This window comes from Callithrix jacchus, chromosome 1 (assembly GCF_049354715.1).
Source record: "Callithrix jacchus isolate 240 chromosome 1, calJac240_pri, whole genome shotgun sequence".
NCBI classification, from domain to species: Eukaryota; Metazoa; Chordata; class Mammalia; order Primates; family Cebidae; genus Callithrix; species Callithrix jacchus.
Window position 1 is genome coordinate 142655050 of NC_133502.1, and position 18157 is coordinate 142673206.

Genomic DNA, 18157 nt, shown 5'->3' on the forward strand with positions numbered 1-18157 from the left:
GAAGTCCCGCCTCTGCCGCCCCCGGGACGCAGCCGACTGCACCGCCGCCGCCGCCAAGCACCTGGCCGGGTCCCGGAGGGTCGGGCAGGTGAGGCCTTGGGGTGCCGGTCTCTAGTGTCGACCATGCGAGGTGGCGGGCGGCCGTGATCTTGGGCTGGGACGTGGAATCTTGAGGGAACGGGGGGCGGAGGCCAGCCTGCGAGCTCCGGAGGTTGCCCAGGGAGAAGAACTCGACGCACAGGGGCGGGGGTCTAGGGCCCAGAGCGACGCCCTCCTGCTGGTCAGGACTGAGTCTGCAGCCCACTCCTTCCCACCTGCCTACCCCTCTTATATCCAGGCGTTCCCTCGGGCACCACGGTGCTGATCACCCCTGTCCTTAGTCCTTAGCCCTCAGCCCTAGGTGCTCTCCGATACGCCCCTCTCGGTCACGGTGCTGACCTCCGCCCTGCCTTGTTTCCTTCTAGATCTGATTCCGGAGCTGTCATGATTGAAGTGGTAGCAGAGCTGAGCCGGGGTCCTGTATTTTTGGCTGGGGAGGCGCTGGAGTGTGTGGTGACCGTCACCAACCCCCTTCCCCCCACGGCCACTTCTGCATCCAGGTGAGGATGCTGACCCTGAAAGTGTTGGCGCTTTTGGGAAGATGCCAGATCTGATGCTTAGGTAGAGTTCAGGTTGTCCTGTAGCGATGCCACCACCTCTTGCTTATTGTGCTCTCATTGTTGGAGAGGGATCTTTAACAGAAGATGTGGATGACATAGCTGTGTACTTTCCTTCCCCACCCCCATTCCCCTTTTTACCCACAGTCTGCTACTCTTTAGTTAATGGTTTCTCTTTGGGGTTCTGGATTTCCTGATCACTAGGACAGCCATCTAACCTTGTTGGTTAAGACAGTGTGATAGGGAGCTTGGGAAAGCATTTGTGAGGCCAGGAACTACCTCTGATGCCTCTTTTTCCTCTTCCCACAGTGAGGCCCTGGCCTGGGCCAGTGCTCAAATCCACTGTCAGTTCCATGCCAGTGAGAGTCGAGTAGCACTGCCTCCCCCTGACTCTAGTCAGCCAGATGTCCAGCCTGACAGCCAGACTGTCTTTCTGCCGCACCGAGGTTAGAGAGGGGCATTTGCCTGGGAGAGGGGGGCACAGGGTGTGTGTGGAAGCATTGTCACCCATGGGTGAAGTTGTTAATTGCTGCTTTTTTTTTTTTTTTTTTTTTTGAGATGGAGTTTTGCTCTGTTGCTAGGCTGGAGTGCAGTTGCGTGATCTTGGCTCACTGCAACCTCTGCCACCCGGGTTCAAGAAATTCTCCTGCCTCAGCCTCCCAAGTAGCTGGAATTACAGGCAGGCACCACCGTGCCCTGCTTATTTTTATAGTTTTTAGTAGAGACGGGGTTTCACCATCTTGGCCAGGGTGGTCTTGAACTCCTGACCTCATGATCCACCCACCTCAGCCTTCCAAAGTGCTGGAATTACAGGCATGAACCACCACACCCATCAATTGCTGTTGTTCTTATAGTCCCTGTCATGCTGGGGATATGGGAGAGTGTGACTACTACTTTGGGGGTAGAAGACCATTCCCATTTCACAGCAGGAAAAGAGGGCCTAGCAGCCTTTCACTGTCTCCACTTGCCGCGCTCATCTTGTTCAGTAGTGGACAATGGGTCATTAAATTACAGTCATTCTTACCTTTTTTCAGGTGAGAGAGGTCAGTGTATTCTTTCTACTCCACCAAAAATTCTATTCTGTGACCTGAGGCTAGATCCTGGAGAGTCCAAATCATGTGAGTGATTGTCCCCATCCCTGACTTGCCCTCTAAGTCTCCTGGAGGGAGGACTCCTCTGGTGCCTCTGGCTGCCCTGACAACTACTTCCCAACCAGACTCCTACAGTGAAGTGCTGCCTATAGAGGGACCACCCTCCTTTCGGGGTCAGTCAGTCAAGTACGTCTACAAACTGACCATTGGCTGCCAGCGTGTCAACTCCCCCATCACTTTACTCAGAGTCCCTCTGAGGGTTCTTGTGCTGACTGGTAAGCAAGGGTTCCCGGAGGAAAGGGCTGGGGAAGGGTCATGCCAAAGCAGAAATTGTCTTAGAGGGCTTGCAGGAGGGGCTGCAGGGAAACTCCTGGTCTCAGTGACAGTGCTAGGGAGTTGGGAAGGGAGGGAGGGTTCTGGAGATAGAGATGTACACCTCCGCCCTGACGCCCCTTACCTTCAGCCATCTCAGGTTGAAATCCAAAACCCTAACCTCTGCTCTCATTTCTGTTCCCTCTCAGCATTTCCTCTCCACTCATTCTTTCTCTAGGCCTTCAGGATGTTCGATTTCCCCAGGATGAGGCTGTTGCCCCATCTAGTCCATTCTTGGAGGAGGATGAAGGTGGGAAGAAGGATTCATGGCTAGCCGAGCTGGCTGGGGAGCGCCTAATGGCTGCCACATCCTGCCGCAGCCTCCGTGAGAATTCTTTCAGAATTGTCCCACCCCATCCTTCCCCTCATTACATTCCCATCTCAGAGACGATCTCCTAACCACCACACACTTCTGTGGATCCATTGATACCTCACATCTCCAATTATAAAGAAAAACCTCACCTTTTGGCCTCTGGTGCCCCATTCTGGATGTTCCCCAGTGTGTAGTCTCCAGGCTTATAGTGTCCTATTCTCCCCAGATCTATACAGTATCAGTGATGGCCGAGGGAAAGTTGGGACATTTGGCATCTTCAAATCTGTGTACAGACTTGGTGAAGACGTGGTGGGGACCTTAAACTTAGGGGAAGGAACGGTAGCTTGTTTGCAGGTAAGAAGGGAACAGAGCTGGGGTGCTGGGGCTGAAGGGCTAGGGTGGAACACTTGTATAAAGAGGGGTAGCATGTAGAAGGGGATAGTGGGATCATACAGAGTCCCTTGTAAAACAGCTTGATGTTGGGCTATCATCTCATCTACAGTCAGCACTTCCTGTTAGCACACACCTCTCTCTTGCTTCCAGTTTTCAGTAAGCTTACAGACTGAGGAGCGTGTACAGCCTGAGTACCAGCGGCGACGTGGGGCAGGGGGTGTCCCCTCTGTGTCACATGTGACTCATGCCCGGCACCAGGAATCCTGCCTACATACAACCAGAACCAGCTTCTCCCTCCCAATCCCTCTCAGCTCCACCCCAGGCTTCTGCACAGCCATTGGTGAGACCCTGACTGTTACTGAAGAAGGGAGAGGGGGACAGTAAAATGCTGTGCTTAGGGAGGGTATAATGAATCCTGATTCCTTATACATACTCCCAGACATACCTACGTCCAGCCTCTGACCCTGAACACTTTCTCAGACCTTCAACCTCTACCTGTTTCTTAGGTGCACTGACCCCTAAACTCCTAATGACTTGGTAGAACTCCTTCCCCATGCTTACCTACCAGGACCCTGCGATACACTGATTTTTGATTACTTCATCCTACCTAGACCTGACTGCCTCACTCTGGGGTTATTAGGTACTTAATACTGCTATCTGCAGCTCACTCCTATGGTTAATAATACCCGATTGCTTCAGAAAAATGCTTAATCACAGCTTCCTGCTCTGTGACTTTTCCCTGTCTTCCTGAGTACAGGTTTTTTTTTTCTCACTTGTATCCGTATCCTGTCATTGGTTTTTACTCTTGCTGGCTTCTAATGCTTCTACCTTAATCTTTTTCTTCCATAGTGTCCTTGAAGTGGAGATTGCATTTTGAATTTGTAACGTCCCGAGAACCAGGATTGGTACTTCTTCCCCCTGTGGAACAGCCTGAACCTACCACCTGGACAGGTCCTGAGCAAGTACCTGTAGACACCTTCAGCTGGGACCTCCCCATCAAGGTGCTGCCAACCAGCCCCACCCTGGCCTCATATGCTGCCCCAGGCCCCAGCACAAGCACCATAACCATCTGAAACTGGCCCACCCTGGTGCTAGTTCCTTCCGGATACTGAGAACTCAGCACCTGAACTCTAGTGGGACCCACTTTTTCCACCTGAGGTCTAATGGAGTGGACAATGAGAGTCAGCCTTTCAGCCATAGCATTAATTTATTTATTTGGAAGACATTGGCAGCTGCTAGTGGTTTCCCTGGAAGTGGCAGCAGCAGTGAGCAGTCAGCAGATGGGTGATCAGTTGAGTTTAGCTGGAGTGGGGAGCAGGAGCCCCAGGAACAGGGGTGTTGGCTGAGCCCCACTCTGGGTCAGGCCCTCCCCCTTTGCAGGGTAGCCGAGGGTCAGATTTTTGCACCAACGAGAACTGGCAGGTTCCTGCCTCCTGACGTACCTCACACCCAGCCGGGAAGTCGATGGGATGCTGGGACCTGAGGAACCAAGGTTGGGGGAAGAAGTCAGCACAGTGAAAGGCTGCCTTTATCCCTGCCCATGTTCCCTCTCTCACAGCTTTCCCCGCAGAGTCTCCTTGAGGGGCCCCTTGGTCCTCCTAACTAAGCTCTCACCTACCATATGTAGGCTTTTTTGGTTATATAACAGGAGTGTTTTTTTTTTTTTCTCCAGGTCCACCCCAACCTCCCCTGATTTATAGCCTGAAGCCTTATCTTTCACACTAGTGTTGGTCCCTTCAGGGTCATCCCATCTCGTACTGCTCTTCTGTTCATTCTTACATCACAGCAATCCAGTCACCCCCTGATCATCCCTCAGTCACTCAAATCAGAGTCATTCTCTGGCCATCTTTAGTCACTCACGTGTCACAGCAGCCCACACCGACAGGATGCAGACAGGTGCAATGGAAACAATCCTTGCGGAGCCAAGACTCACCCAGGGTGAAATATTTCCCCTCATAGTGACAGGGGGCTAGGGAAGAAAGGGAAATGTTAGTGGGTGTAGGAGTGCTGATGAGAGGCAGAGTCTCTTCGGGTCTTGAGTGGAGAAAATAAGTATGTACTATCCCCATGTTTAGTTTTTCTTTCCTGTTTCACAGCTGGAGGGAGCCTGGGTATTCTGACACAGGATCATCTCTAAGGCCCTGTCCTCCCAGTGCCCTCTCTGCTCCTCCTCCTTTCCTAACACCTCACCCCACTTTACCTTGAGCTTGGAAGTAACACTTGCTGTAGACTCCCGGGTGCAGGAGAAGTAGAGACATCACCAAGCAGATGATTCCCCAGCCTCCTAGGATCCCCTTGGCCTGTCCAGCCCAGAGCATCCTCGGGGCCATTGCTGCTGCACAGCCCTCTCGGACCTCAGCCTCTGCTCAGCTACTCTAGTCTTGACTCCTTGACTTTGCTTTATGTTGCTCCTTGAGTTTTAGTTTCTCTCTTTCTTTCCCGGGCTCCTGTCTCACACTATCTCCCTGCCCTCTACTCTCACAGGCTGGGGATGTTTATAAAGTGAGGACCCTGGCCCCCTGCTGAGCAGAGCTGGAAAAGCTGTAACTCTGTTTCCTGAGGTGAGGGCATGAAAACAAGAGGTCTAGCTTTAACAAGCTGTGAGAGCTGATTCATGCCCCAGCACAGCTAGAGGGAGGGAGGGAGGTGGCTATGGAGGGGGCACTGGATTGGGCACTTCCCTAGCAAGGAGGTAGGAGGGGGTGAGGGCCCCCAGGTGGTCTCCAGATCTCTTCCCTGACCTGGAGAGAAGGAAGCATTCCACTTTCCCCCTTTCTCCCCCACTGCCACCACCAGGAGTGTGTATGCTGGGATCCCTGCCTGGACCGGAGGGAGGCATTTCCTGGGGTTGGTTAATCCTGTGCCCCAGCCAAACCCAGGAGCTGCAATAGGGTGCGACGGCCAGAGGCTCCAGGAGAGTGAGCAGGCACCTGGAGTGGAGACTGTGTTTCCCTTAGACCCTAGGGCAGGGTTTCCCTAATGTATCCAAGAAATAGGGCTGCCCCTCAGAGATGATAGAGGTCTCTTTTCCTCAGGCATTCCAGAGGAACTGTCCATTGCTTATCACCCTCAAACATACAGCAGATGCGGGATCATCCCACACCTGGGGATGGTTCTTTCCCCCTTTCAAAGAGGAGCATCTCCAAGTGCCCTGATGGGAGGAATCACTTCAGTTTCACAGCGGTGTTCTTTCTTTCCTTCCATATGTAATGGAGTGAGGTTTTTAGGAATTTGTCATTTAGCATCTCCTTTGAGTTTCCCACAGGTTCTGGAGGATCTCGGGATGGATGATTGAGAGCTTAGGCTGTAGAGATGGTCTCCTTGGATTCAGAACCTGACTCCACTTAGCTGTGTGACCTGGCCAGATTACTTCACCTTGCTGAGCCTGTTTGCTCATCTATAAATTGTGGGTAGTATTGCCAACTCATCAGGCTGTTATGAGGATTAAGTAAGATAATGTGTGCAGTGCTCATCACCATCTCTGGTGCGTAAGCATCAGAAAATAGCATTTGCTCTGATTGGTACTAAAGCTCAGAGGCAGATGGGTGACATTCATTTCTTTGAATGACAGTCAGCAGTTTGTGCGTAGCTGAGGGCTTCTGTTGGGGATGGCTCCCTCCTGGCATAGGCCTTTGCCCCTTTCACAGTCATGCTCCATGTCAACAGTCCCCAACCGTTTTGGTACCGGGACTGGTTTTGTGGAAGACAAGTTTTCCACCAGCGGATGGAGGGGGATATTAGCGTAGGTGGCCGGGGTAGGGGGGAAGGGGGTAGGAGATGAGTTTGGGTTGAAACTCTTCTACCTAAGATTATCAGGCATTAGATTCTCATATGGAGCATACAACCTAGATCCTTTAGATGTGGAGTTCCCAGCAGGGTTTGCACTCCTGTGAGAATCTTGTGCTGCTGCTCAGGAGGAGGAGCTCAGGCGGTAATGCTCACTCATCCACTGCCCACCTCCTACTTTGCTCCTGTTTCCTAATAGGCCACGGACTAGTACTGGCCTGTGGCCTGGGGGATGGGGACCCCTGCTCTATGTCACCTTTTCCACGTCTTTCAAAAGCAGGTACCTCCAGGGGCATTTTGGTTTTGGCCCTTGTGTTGACTTCTGAATGTCTGGTTTGAGAAACTGTTGCCAATAAGCCTGCTTTCTCCAGATCTGCACCCTCGCCTCTACCCTGGGACAAGCTGTCCTTTTCTTATCAGCCTGCCAGATAACTTTAAGTCTCCTGTTTTTCCTCATTGGGATTCAGATCCATTTCTCCCCGTCTCTGCTCATGTGAACTCTCCAGTTCTTTCTTGCCACTCTCCTGCTAGCCATCTTGGTGGCACTAAAGGTCCTGGTCAGACTGGATTTCTTTCATTTTTCTACACTTCAAAGACCCATGTTCCAGGTATTCCCCACAGGGAGAGTCTTTTTGGCATTTATTTTGTTTTTCTAAGTTTTCAGTTCCATTTACTCCCAAGACTCACTTCCTGCCACCTAGTGCATCAGATACAACTACTTCTGGCCGACTTTTCATGGGGGCCACCCTGCCTGTCACCTCTTCATTGTTCAGAAATGACTGTCAGTGTACCTCCATCTCCCTTGCTGTCCTCTTCCAAGAAGACAGCTGAGGTGGATGGAGATGTAGAATGGACCTCATGTTCACCCTAGTCGGGTCTGATACCCTTTCCATTTCAGAAGAGTGCCAAGAAAAAAACTCACAGTTGAAGCAGGGTGCTCTGAGGTTGGCTGCGGCATGGGGGGTACGACATGGGCCTGCTGTCTGGACTGGAGCAGGTGGATTCAAAGGCCTGTCTAGTAGGAGGGCCCAAAGGTCTTGTCAGTGGCCAGTAGCTCTGTTGCCTTTCCCGGAGGGGGTACAGCGAACACCCTGGAAGGCTGGGCCCTGGACCACCTTCTGCTCCTGCAAGCTGGAGCCAGCCCGATAGGGGGCGGGCATGAGTAGGAAGCTGGGGAGCTGGAGAGCTTGAAGGTGGGGGGATGATGCCAAAGGGAAAGAGAGCCCCAATGGGGATTGGTGCATGTGTGGTAATGGGGACCGAAGTGAGGGTTCATCGCCTATGACAAAGATGAGGTAGGTATATAGGGGCTTCTGGAAAGCTAAAGGCTGGGCTGAGCCAAGAGTCTTCTTCCAGAAGTTGAGGGGGGCAGTGCAGAGGTGTGGGTTGAGCCCGCATGCGTGCCTGCGGAGAAGGGGTGAGTGGTGAGGATCCGGCCTGCTGGGTCCTGGGGGCGTGGTGGCTGGCTCGCAGGGCCTGGAGGGGGCGGCTGGCTCGCGCTGCACGCAGGGGGACAAGGAAAACATCCGCCGGAGGCCCAGCCGGGCAGAGCTCCAGCCTCGGGGCAGGTGCACGGCGGCGAGGAAGTGAGCGCATTCCGGCCCCCCCCCCCGACTTCAGCCGCCGGGCCTCTGGTGAGTCACCACCGACCCCCGCCGCTGGAGGGAGAGCTGAGCTGCGGGCCAGAGCCCAAGAGGGTCGGTTAAGGAGCCTGGAAGGTTTCTGGGAGCAAAGGGTCACTGAGTGGGCTTCTGTCCTGGTGTCGCTACGGGCGCGAAATGGACACTGAACAGTCTGACTGAATTGAGGCAGGTGGGGAATGAGCCCCAAGATAACAGCGGGCTGAGAGCTGACCCCAGGGCAAAGAGGGGCCCTGGTGAGGTGAAAACTGGGAGTCAGCGCAGGTGGCAAGGCTTAGAAAGGGAGGGGAGCCGGGCTGATTGGGGTGACAGGAAGAAAGTGCGCCAAGTTAGGCCTGGGAGAACTGAGGGACCTGAGCAGAGACGAGGGAGAACAACATCAGATGGGAAGGCAGAAATGGCCAAACCCCAGGCATCAGGTCTGGCCAGAGGCTGGGGTAGACAGTGAAGGGTAGGTTTTAGGGAGTAGGGGGAGTTAAGATTATTTGGGTACATTTTGGGATTTGGTCTCACCGGTAGAAGGGAACCTGCTGGTCTCAGGAAGAGTAACGATGGCTTCAAAGCAAGGTTGTCTGTGTCTTGGATTACTGTCTGCTATTCAGCCTTTGCCAAAAAATTTGGCACTGATCTGCACATTTTTGTAGTCATTTAAAATTATATGACTATCAAACAAGTAATTTTGATGGATTTTTTAATTTAAAAAATTAAAATAGAAAATTTGCATAGTTTAATTCGGTATTTGACTTAAAACCCAAAGTGAGGCTCTCAGATTGGTAATATGGTGTCAAGCCTTTTGTTTGGCTTTTGTGCCATTTTCCCCTCACTGACTTGTTTGAATTCTTTGTGGCAGATGCTTCAGTTTTTCTGTGTCAGTAGTGTTGTTGCATTTCTACTTTTCCTGTCCCTCATTTTACTGTCTTTGTTTTTAACCTTTTTCTGTGTAGCCCTCTAAACTCCCCTATATATTTTGAACCAAGAAGAACATTTATTGGAATGGGACTACAGTATGCAAAGACAAATAACTCACAGTTTTGCTGTATATGTTACGCTACTGTCTTCTTTGGATGTATATGTAACTATAGTTTCTGTATTTATCCTGTGGCTGATAGAAAAAGTTAAAGCTGTTTAATTCACCATAGTATTTGTACAACAGCAGTTTATTAGGCTGACTTCTCTTCTAAAATCAACACTATAATGGCATTTTGTACTTGTCCCAGAGATACTAATTCTGTCATGATTCTTATGATCTGTGTTATGTTGGGCCAAAGGTGATTACAAGGATTAGGATCTTTATAATTTATTTTAAAGATCTTTAAATTCTGTGTTGCCTTTGGTCCCAAACAAGCAAATCTGGATCTTGTTAATGAAAGAAAGAAAGAGAGAAAGAGAGAGAGAGAGAGAGAGAGAGAGAGAGAGAGAGAGAGAGAGAGAGAGAGAGAGAGAGAGGAGAGGAGAGAAGAGAGAGAGAGAGAGAAAGAAAGAAAAGAAAAGAAAAAGAAAGAAACTGTCTTACTTTGGGCACTGTTGCTTTCTCCCATGCTGTTTCAACCCCAGCCCTACCCTATTCCCAGGGTCCTTTGCCTTCATTCCTTCTTTGCTCTGCTGGGCATCTTTGGAGGAAAACTTCACACTGACTTCCTCTACTATAAATTCTCTCCCTCCTCTCAACTCTACACTTCTCTTTGCCAACATACACCACTACTGCTTTAGTGATTTTTTTTTTTTTAAGCCCACAGCCCTTTCTGGCTCTTTTCCACCTTTAACACTCTTATGTCGAAATCCTCTTTTTCCTCCTTTCTCTTTGGTAAGACCTCAGACTTTTTAAAATGCTGGGCTTGATTGTTTATTCTGCATGGTCCACTTCTGCCTTCCTTCCTCTTCTATTACCCTTTTCTTATTCTAGACTTTAAACTCAGTTACGCTTGCCTTCACCAAAACCTTAACCTTTCCTATGATTAGAAAAAGATGCATATGTTTCCATTATTTTTCCCGCAAGAAAACACATTCTCAAATTCATATGCACTTCAAACTCTCCTCCCAACATTTTGCATCCAGAAGCATAATGTGGCAATTATTGTGAAGTCCACTGAATGACCATTGAAGCTTGGTGTTATGCCAGGCACTGTATAGTGAATTTCATAATGCTGGTGCCAGATTTCTGAATTATTACAGACAACAGATGATAGGCTAGGCACAGTGGTTCAGGCCTGTAATCCCAACACTTTGGGAGGCAAAGGCAGGAAGATTGCTTGAGGCCAGGAGTTCGAGACCAGCCTGGCTAACATGGTGAAATTCTGTCTCTAAAATTACAAAAGTTAGCTGGGCATGGTGGCACGTGCCTGTAATCCCAGCTACTCTGGAGGCTGGGATGGGAGAATCGCTGGAACCTGGGAGGCAGAGGTTGCAGTGAGCCGAGATTGTGCCACTGTACTTCAGGCTGGGTGACAGAGTGAGATCCTGTCTCCAAAAAAAAAAAGAGGAAGAATTCTTTGATATGCAATTGCTTCTCCACTTTCCCTTCCCTCTCATGATCTCTGCTCAGTAAAACCAAGGTGCATTTTCTGGACCCATCTATCTTGGGGGTGATTAGTAGTAAAGGGTTGTAAATACTTGTAATTTTTTTTCCTTTCTAATATAATTCTTGACCTCCTTCTAGAAGCCCTGTCATCTTATCTTTGCTGGAGAATTTTTAAGCTTTTTTTTTTTTTTTTTTTTTTGAGACAGAGTCTTGCTCTGTTGCCCAGGCTGGAGTGCAGTGACATGATCTCAACTCACTGCAACCTCCGCCTCCTGGGTTCAGTGATTCTTCTGCCTCAGCCTCCAGAGTAGCTGGTATTACAGGCGAGAGCCAGCACGCCTGGCTAATTATTTGTATTTTTAGTAGAGATGGGGTTTCACCATATTGGCCAGGCTGGTCTCGAACTCCTGACCTCGTGATCCACCCACCTCGGCCTCCCAAAGTTCTGGGATTACAGGCATGAGCCACCGCACCCAACCCAAGCATTCTTTTGCAGAAGAATCTCTAATGTCCTTTTTTCATCCAGATCTACACTTGATGAATCCTAAAGCTACTTCTGCACAGTTCCTTTATCCATTTTTTTTTTGTTTTTCTTTTCCATTTTTTGTGCCTGTGTTATTTTTCATGGGTTTATTATCTCTTTACAAATGGGCCGCATCCACTGAGGGGCAGCATTGATTTCCCACTGCTGTCACCCAGTGCCTCAGCGTCCCTTGATCCCTTTTTTCGTTCACTCTTGCTGGCCATACTTACTTCCCTTTATTGTCTGTTCTAATCTTTTCCTTACCTATCTCTTTAATGAAATTCATTATTTTAAAAAAGATTTCTGGGGTCTCAAAAGTTTTTCAGGAGACCTCACATAAGTTGTTGCATTGTGAGCTAAAACTGTGTAGCATTGATTTCCCCCCAGATTGGGGCTGATGGTGGGGGGGTTGAGACAGCAGAATATCCTCATGTACAGAGTTTCTCTGCTGTGACACTGTTAACATTTTGGAGGATAATCCTTTGCGTGGTGGGGGGGGCTGTTCTGTGTATTGTAGGATGCTTAGCAACTTCTCAATAGATGCCAATGATATCATCTCAGTTGTGACAATCAAAATGTCTCCAAATTCTTCCAAATGTTCCTGGAAGACAAAATCTACCCTCTACCCCAGTGTCGAGAATTACTGTGCTGGAATATCAGCTTTTTGAAATTGATTAAATGGTTATACTTTCTCTTCCCAATTTCTGATTTGTTTGCTCAGCTGGAGATTTAGAAGTGTGGTCTTTGACTTACTTGGTCAGTGTAGCCTCTTAAAATTTCAGGTTCCTGAGCTTATCCTTATGCTGAATCAGAAACACTGAAGGTGGAAGTCAGAGATTGGATTTTTACAAGACACTACCCTCCCACCCCCCACCAGGTAATTCTTCTGCCCTAGGTTTGACCCTCCTATGGCATAACTGTGCATTATCCACATTTTTTTTTCCTGCAAGTCTTCCTGGTTCTCCAGCTTTGCTTCCGCTCTTGACCCCATGATGCCAACACAAATAAGGAGGCCTTAGGTTACCAAGACAACTGGAGCACAGGAAACCGTAAAGGCTCAGTGCTCCCACAGGCATCACAGACTGTGGCTGTGCTGACTTGCTTTCTCCTTAGGGACTCAGCCATACTTCCTTTTCCCCATCCCCCAAACTACCCAGACTGGCAGATACTGAGGCCCAAGCCACAAACCCTGATTTCACAGATCTGGTAGTAGATTTCTGGGGTAGGTAGAATAGGAATTGGTGAATGAAGCTTTTCTTCTAGCATTGATATTTCATGTCATCTTGGTGATAATTGAATTTGTAATCATGAGAACTACATTTCCCTGGGAGTTGGTTGGTAGATGCAAGCTTTGGAATCAGGATGCTTCTCTTTATGTTATTTATACCTGCTTCACTGGACCTTGAGTCTTAGATGTTTTTGCATCCCTAGCTAAATGTGTTTACAATTTGCGTTGGGCCAAAACATTTAGCACTCTACTTCTGGAACACTGGAAGCAGCTAATGTTTAGCAAGAAAAGAATATTTTTAGGGCCAGGTGCTGTAATCCCAAAATGCCAGCACTTTGGGAGCATGAGGCAGGTGGATTGCTTGAGTTCAGGAATTCAAGACCAGCCTGGTAATTCAAGACAAAACCCTGTCTCTACAAAAAAAAAAAAAAAAAAGAAAATACAGACATTAGCCAGGCCTGGTGATGTACTCCTGTAGTTTCAGCTATTTGGGAGGCTCAGGCAAGAGAGTCACTTGAGCGAGAGAGTCTCAGCTACTTGGGAGGCTCAGGCGAGAGAGGTCAAGGCTGCAGTGAGTCATGATTGTGCCTGGGTGACAGAGCAAGACGACCCTGTCTCAAAAAAATAAAAAATAAAAATTTACCAAATAATGAATTTGGGTTCTATTTATACTTATATCAAAGCTAGTCATTTTTTAAAGGAGGATCATCTGGCTTGATTAATTCTCTTTAAAGCCATGAATAAATGAAAACCTACTTGCACTTAGATGCTTAAAAATATTGACTCGGGCTGGGCATGGTGGCCCACACCTGTAATCCTAGCACTTCATGAGGCCAAGGCTGGCAGGTCACTTGAGGTCAGGAGTTTGAAATCAGTCTGGCCAACATGGTGAAACCCCGTTTCTACCAAAAATACAAAAAATTAACCGGGCATGGTGGCACATCCCTGTAATCCCAGCTGAGGCAGGAGAATCGCTTGAAGCTGGGAGATGGTGGTTGCAGTGAGATTCTTTAAAAAAAAAAAAAAAATTGACTTGATCCAAAATAGGAGCAGGCTGCCTCCATGGGACATTTGTGCCAGGCCAGAACAAGGGAGAATAACGGGAAATAAGGCAGATGTGATAGCTCCCTTTAGACAGTTGAAGGACTCTCAATGATGAAGGAGGGATTAGATGTACTTGGTTTAGTTCCAGAAGATAAATAACTTATTTAGTGATAGGGGAACAAATTTTGGCTTGATAAGGAAGAACTTTTGAATCATTTGAGGACCCCAAAGTGGAATTAGCTAAATTGTTAGGCAGTGAATTGTGACTGTATTGTTTATGTAGAGCTTAGATGAACGTTTGCACAAGGTTTGGATGAAGTTTTAGACATTAAATTGGGTTCAGTCTGCAAGGAAAAGCAGGCAGATTTAGGAAGAGTCAATTTACCCTTCTGTCATGTGATTCTGTGGCACTATTAAATTCATTATTTTTTTTCTAGGCACCTCTGTCAATTTTACCCTCTCAAGTAATTGATAATAGAGTTGATAGTAAAGTCTTTAGAGATTTCTCAAACGTTGTATCTTATCCCTCTGGAGATTTCTCAAGGATGCCTCAGAAGTGGCTGAGAATGGTGAAATGAAGGCCATCTGGGGCTCTGAGCCCTTTACCTATGCTCCAACCAGAACAATCTTGCTTTTATTTATTTTACAAATTAAATGTAATGGCTTCCTTGAAGATTTTCTTTTTAACAGAAGAAAAATGGTTCCGCTGTAAAAAAAAAAATTAAAGGCTCTGATATTTTAAGGTCTTCCTTTTATTGACGGGAAAACTGAGATACAGAAGAAGTGTCTTGCCAAAGGTCACACAGTTAGTAAAGTTCAGAGTTGGGATTCACATCTAGCTCTTCTAGTTCAAATTGTTTTTCTTCCACTCTACAAGTCTGCCTTGTTAGAATTCAGTAAAAGCTTCTCTCCATTCTACTGGCCACCACTGTAATCCAGAATCTCATTTCTTCTAATCTTCTATTCTGTATTAGCCACTTACCTAGTCTCCTTGCTGTCTAATTCTGTTCTATATTATATATGCTCTTGCCATTTTATTCTTCTTGGAATATTGTTTTCATTCTGAGATTTCCCTATTTAAGAACCTTCTCCCTATCTCTTATAAGAACTTTTCAGCCTGGCCTTATGTTAGCATTCTTTAGAATCCTCCTTGTTCAGCTGAATGAGCCTAAATCCATCCTATTATGAGTAATTAATGAGCTATATAATAGTGAGATTAACTGAGTCCCTCCCTATTCCTAGACTTCACCTTTGGCAGGATTTTCATATATACAGTTTTAATCAGGCATGACGAGAAGATACAAAAGAAATAGAAAATTGCAGTCCATAAAAAGCAAGTTACATAGTAATATGAATAATATAATCCTATTTATATCTCACATGTATTTTTTAAAACAAGAATGAGATGTATAGAAATTGTGTGGAAGAAAACACATCAGGCTGGGCTCAGTGGCTCATGCCTGTAATCCCAGCACTTTGGGAGGCTGAGGCAGCAGATTACCTGAGGTCAGTTCAAGACTAGCCTGGCCAACATGGTGAAACCCCGCCTCCACTAAAAATACAAAAATTAGTTAGGTGTGGTGTCATATACCTGTAATCCCAGCTGCTTCGGGGGCTGAGGCAGGAGAATCGCTTGAACCTGGGAGGTGGAAATTGCAGTGAGTCGAGATTATGCCACTGCACTCCAGTCTGGGCAACAGAGTGAGACTCTGTCTCAAAGAGATTGAGAAAGGATGAGGGGAGGAAAGGGGACTTCCACCTCCTTTTTTTACTCAGAAGACTGAGCAGACTGTTTGAGACCAGAAGGTCGAGGCTGCAGTAAGCCGTGATCATGCCACCGCACTCAGCCTGGTTGGCAGAGTGAGACCCTGTTTCAAAAAAAAAGTGGAGAACACAGTTTTTTTTCCCACAGTGGAGACCTTTTGAAGTATTAACCTTCTGGAAAAAGGTTAATTTCAAGTCTTATAGCTTGATCTGATTTTTAAAAATTTGATGTAAGCTAATCATGAGAAGTGTGCAGATTCACACTCTTTAACTCCTGTGGATTGAAAAACAAATTATCTAACTTCCATTTCCACTGGTCAGAGAACTCATTCTTCTGGTATGTTTCAGAAGGCTGATGGAGCAAGGATAACCTTATATTACCAATGGACTGCTTAATCTCTATAATGATTTGTTGGCCAGCTACTACTATTGATAACAAAAATACTTTTTTTTAATTTTTGAGTTGGAGTCTCACTTTGTTGCCCAGGCTGGAGTGCAGTGGTGTGATCTCACTGCAACCTCCGCTCCCCAGGTACAAGCAATTCTCCTGCCTCAGGCTCCCTAGTAGCTGGGATTACAGACATGCGTCACCATACCAATAATTTTTGTATTTTTAGTAGAGACAAGGTTTCACCATGTTGGTCACGCTGGTCTTGAACTCCTGACCTCGTGATCCACCCTCCTTGGCCTCCCAAAGTGCTGGGATTACAGGTGTGAGCCACTGCGCTGGCCAAAAAATACTTTAACTGTTTCAAGATACTTTTTTGTTAACTTTATTGAAATATAACTTATATACAAGAAGATGTATCCATTTAAAATGTACAATTCAGTGAGTTTTAACATATGTATATATCTGTATAATAATCTCCCAATCAGGATAAAGAACATCTCTGTCACCAACCTGCTCCACCCCCAGATTTTCTTATTACCGTTTGCATTTACTCTCCCCTCATTGCAATCCACACTGATCTGGTTTCTATCACTGTAGATTTGTTTTGTAGAGTTTCATGTAAATGCAGTCACAGGGTATGTATTCTGCATTTGGCTTCTTTAACTCAGCACACTGTTTTTGATATTTATTCATTTTTTTGTGTATATTAATAGTTTGGCCAGGCACAGTGGCTCACACCTGTAATCCCAGCACTTTGGGATCCTGAGGTGGGCAGATCATGGGAAGTCAGGAGTTTGAGACCAGCCTGGCCAACGTGGTGAAACCCTGTCTTGACTAAAAATACAAAAATTAGTTGGGCATGGTGGTGCTCGCCTGTAGTCCCAGCTACTCAAGAGGCTGAGGCAGGAGAATCTCTTGAACCCAGGAGACGGAGGTTGCAATGAGCAACCACTGTACTCCAGCCTGGTGACAGAATGAGACTTCATGGCAAACAAACAAAAAAAAAATTTGTTCTTTTTTTATTGCTGGGCAATAATTCATTGTATGGACATACAGCAATTTGTTTACCCATTCATCTGATGATGGACATTTGGGCTGTTTTCCACTTTTTTGGAAGCTGCTATGAACATTCACATTGAAGTCTTTGTGGACATGTTTGCATTTTTCTAAGATAAATACCTAGGAGTGAAACTTAGGTCTGTTGTAAGTGAATGTTTTACTTGATAAAGAAAAAACTACCAGTTGGGTGCAGTGGCTCATGCCTGTAATCCCAGCAGTTTGGGAGGCTGAGGCACGCAGATTGCTTGAGTCCAGGAGTTTGAGACCAGCTTGGACAACATGGCAAAACCATCTGTAAAAAAAATTAGCTGTGTGTGGTAGCTGAGGTGGAAGGATCATCTGAGTCTAGGAGGCAGAGGTTGCAGTGAACCATGATCTTGCTGTTGCACTCCAGCCTGGGCAACAGAGCATGACCCTGTCTCAAAAAAAAAAAAAAAAGTTCCTAATTTATTTATTTATTTAAGATGGGGTTTCACCATGATGGCCAGGCTGGTCTTGAACTCCTGACCTCAGGTGATCCACCAACCTCGGCCTCCCAAAGTACTAGGATTACAGGCGTGAGCCACCGCGCCTAGCCTTTTATTAATAAAATAATTTTTAATTTTTTTAAAAAAAGAAAGTGCCATACTGTATTCCAAGTGTCTGTACAACTTTCCACTTACCAGCATTATGTGAGAGTTCTAGTTGCTTTGCATCCTCATCAGCACTATTGTCAGTTTCCTAAAAAACAAACAAACAAAAAAACACCCTAGTAAGTGTGTAGTGGTGTCTCACTGTGGTTTTAATTTGCATTTTCCTCATGATTAATGACATTGAGCATCGTTTTGTGTGCTTATTTGTCACCAGTGTCTCATATTTGGTGAAATCTATTCAAATTATTTGCCCATTTAAAAAACTGGAATGTTTGGCTTCTTGTTACTGAGTTTTAAGGGTTACTTGTATATTCTGGATACAAGTCCTTTATGAGTACATGAATTAAAAATACTTTCCCCCAGTTGGTGGCTTGCCTTTTTGTTTTCTTTATATTGTCTTTTGAGGAGCGTAAGTTTTAAATTTTGGTGAAGTCAAATTTTTTGCTTTTTTCTTTATGGCCAGTATTTTTTGTATCCTGCGCAAGAAATCTTTCCTTACACCAAGGCCACAAAGGTTTTTTCCTACATTTTCTTCTGTATCTAAAAGTTTTGTAATTTGAGCTTTACATTTAGGTCTTTTATGTTTATGATCCATTTTGATCACATGCTCAATTTTGTTCTCACTGCACAAAAAAACACAGTAGGAAAGGAAGAATCTGGAATAGAGATGACTGCCTCTCTCAAAAGACAGATTGTATAATAGAAATATTAAACTTTTGTTCTGTGCATTATCTTCATCTAATATTT

At 46.5% G+C, this 18157-nt stretch overlaps 3 protein-coding genes across 12 annotated transcripts in view; 2 read left to right on the top strand and 1 right to left on the bottom strand.

Annotated features, from left to right (window-relative positions):
* The first annotated feature begins 1 nt into the window (after position 1).
* On the top strand, positions 2–9709 carry RGP1 (RGP1 partner of RAB6A GEF complex). The gene is made up of 9 exons (XM_008999097.5): positions 2–88; positions 465–599; positions 966–1102; positions 1691–1774; positions 1873–2022; positions 2298–2444; positions 2659–2786; positions 2976–3165; positions 3675–9709. Exons 2-9 carry the CDS (start codon positions 484–486, stop codon positions 3896–3898), a joined length of 1176 nt encoding a protein of 391 aa, XP_008997345.2. The 5' UTR covers positions 2–88; positions 465–483; the 3' UTR covers positions 3899–9709.
* Positions 4124–5298, bottom strand: MSMP (microseminoprotein, prostate associated). Its single transcript, XM_054257665.2, has 3 exons — positions 5026–5298; positions 4686–4794; positions 4124–4304 (listed from the first exon to the last, which is right to left on the bottom strand). The coding sequence occupies exons 1-3, from the start codon at positions 5153–5155 to the stop codon at positions 4124–4126; spliced, it is 420 nt and encodes a 139-aa protein (XP_054113640.1). The 5' UTR covers positions 5156–5298.
* Positions 7821–18157, top strand: part of NPR2 (natriuretic peptide receptor 2) — a 48810-nt gene continuing 38473 nt past the window's right edge. For 8 of the 10 annotated variants that reach the window (XM_078371577.1, XM_078371600.1, XM_078371584.1 and 5 more), the window contains exon 1: positions 7821–7906. The gene's annotated coding sequence lies outside the window, so the exon portion shown is untranslated. Of the gene's footprint in view, positions 7907–8005; positions 8246–18157 lie in introns of those variants that run through there. The other 2 variants (XM_054257568.2, XM_078371620.1) reach the window with 1 other exon arrangement.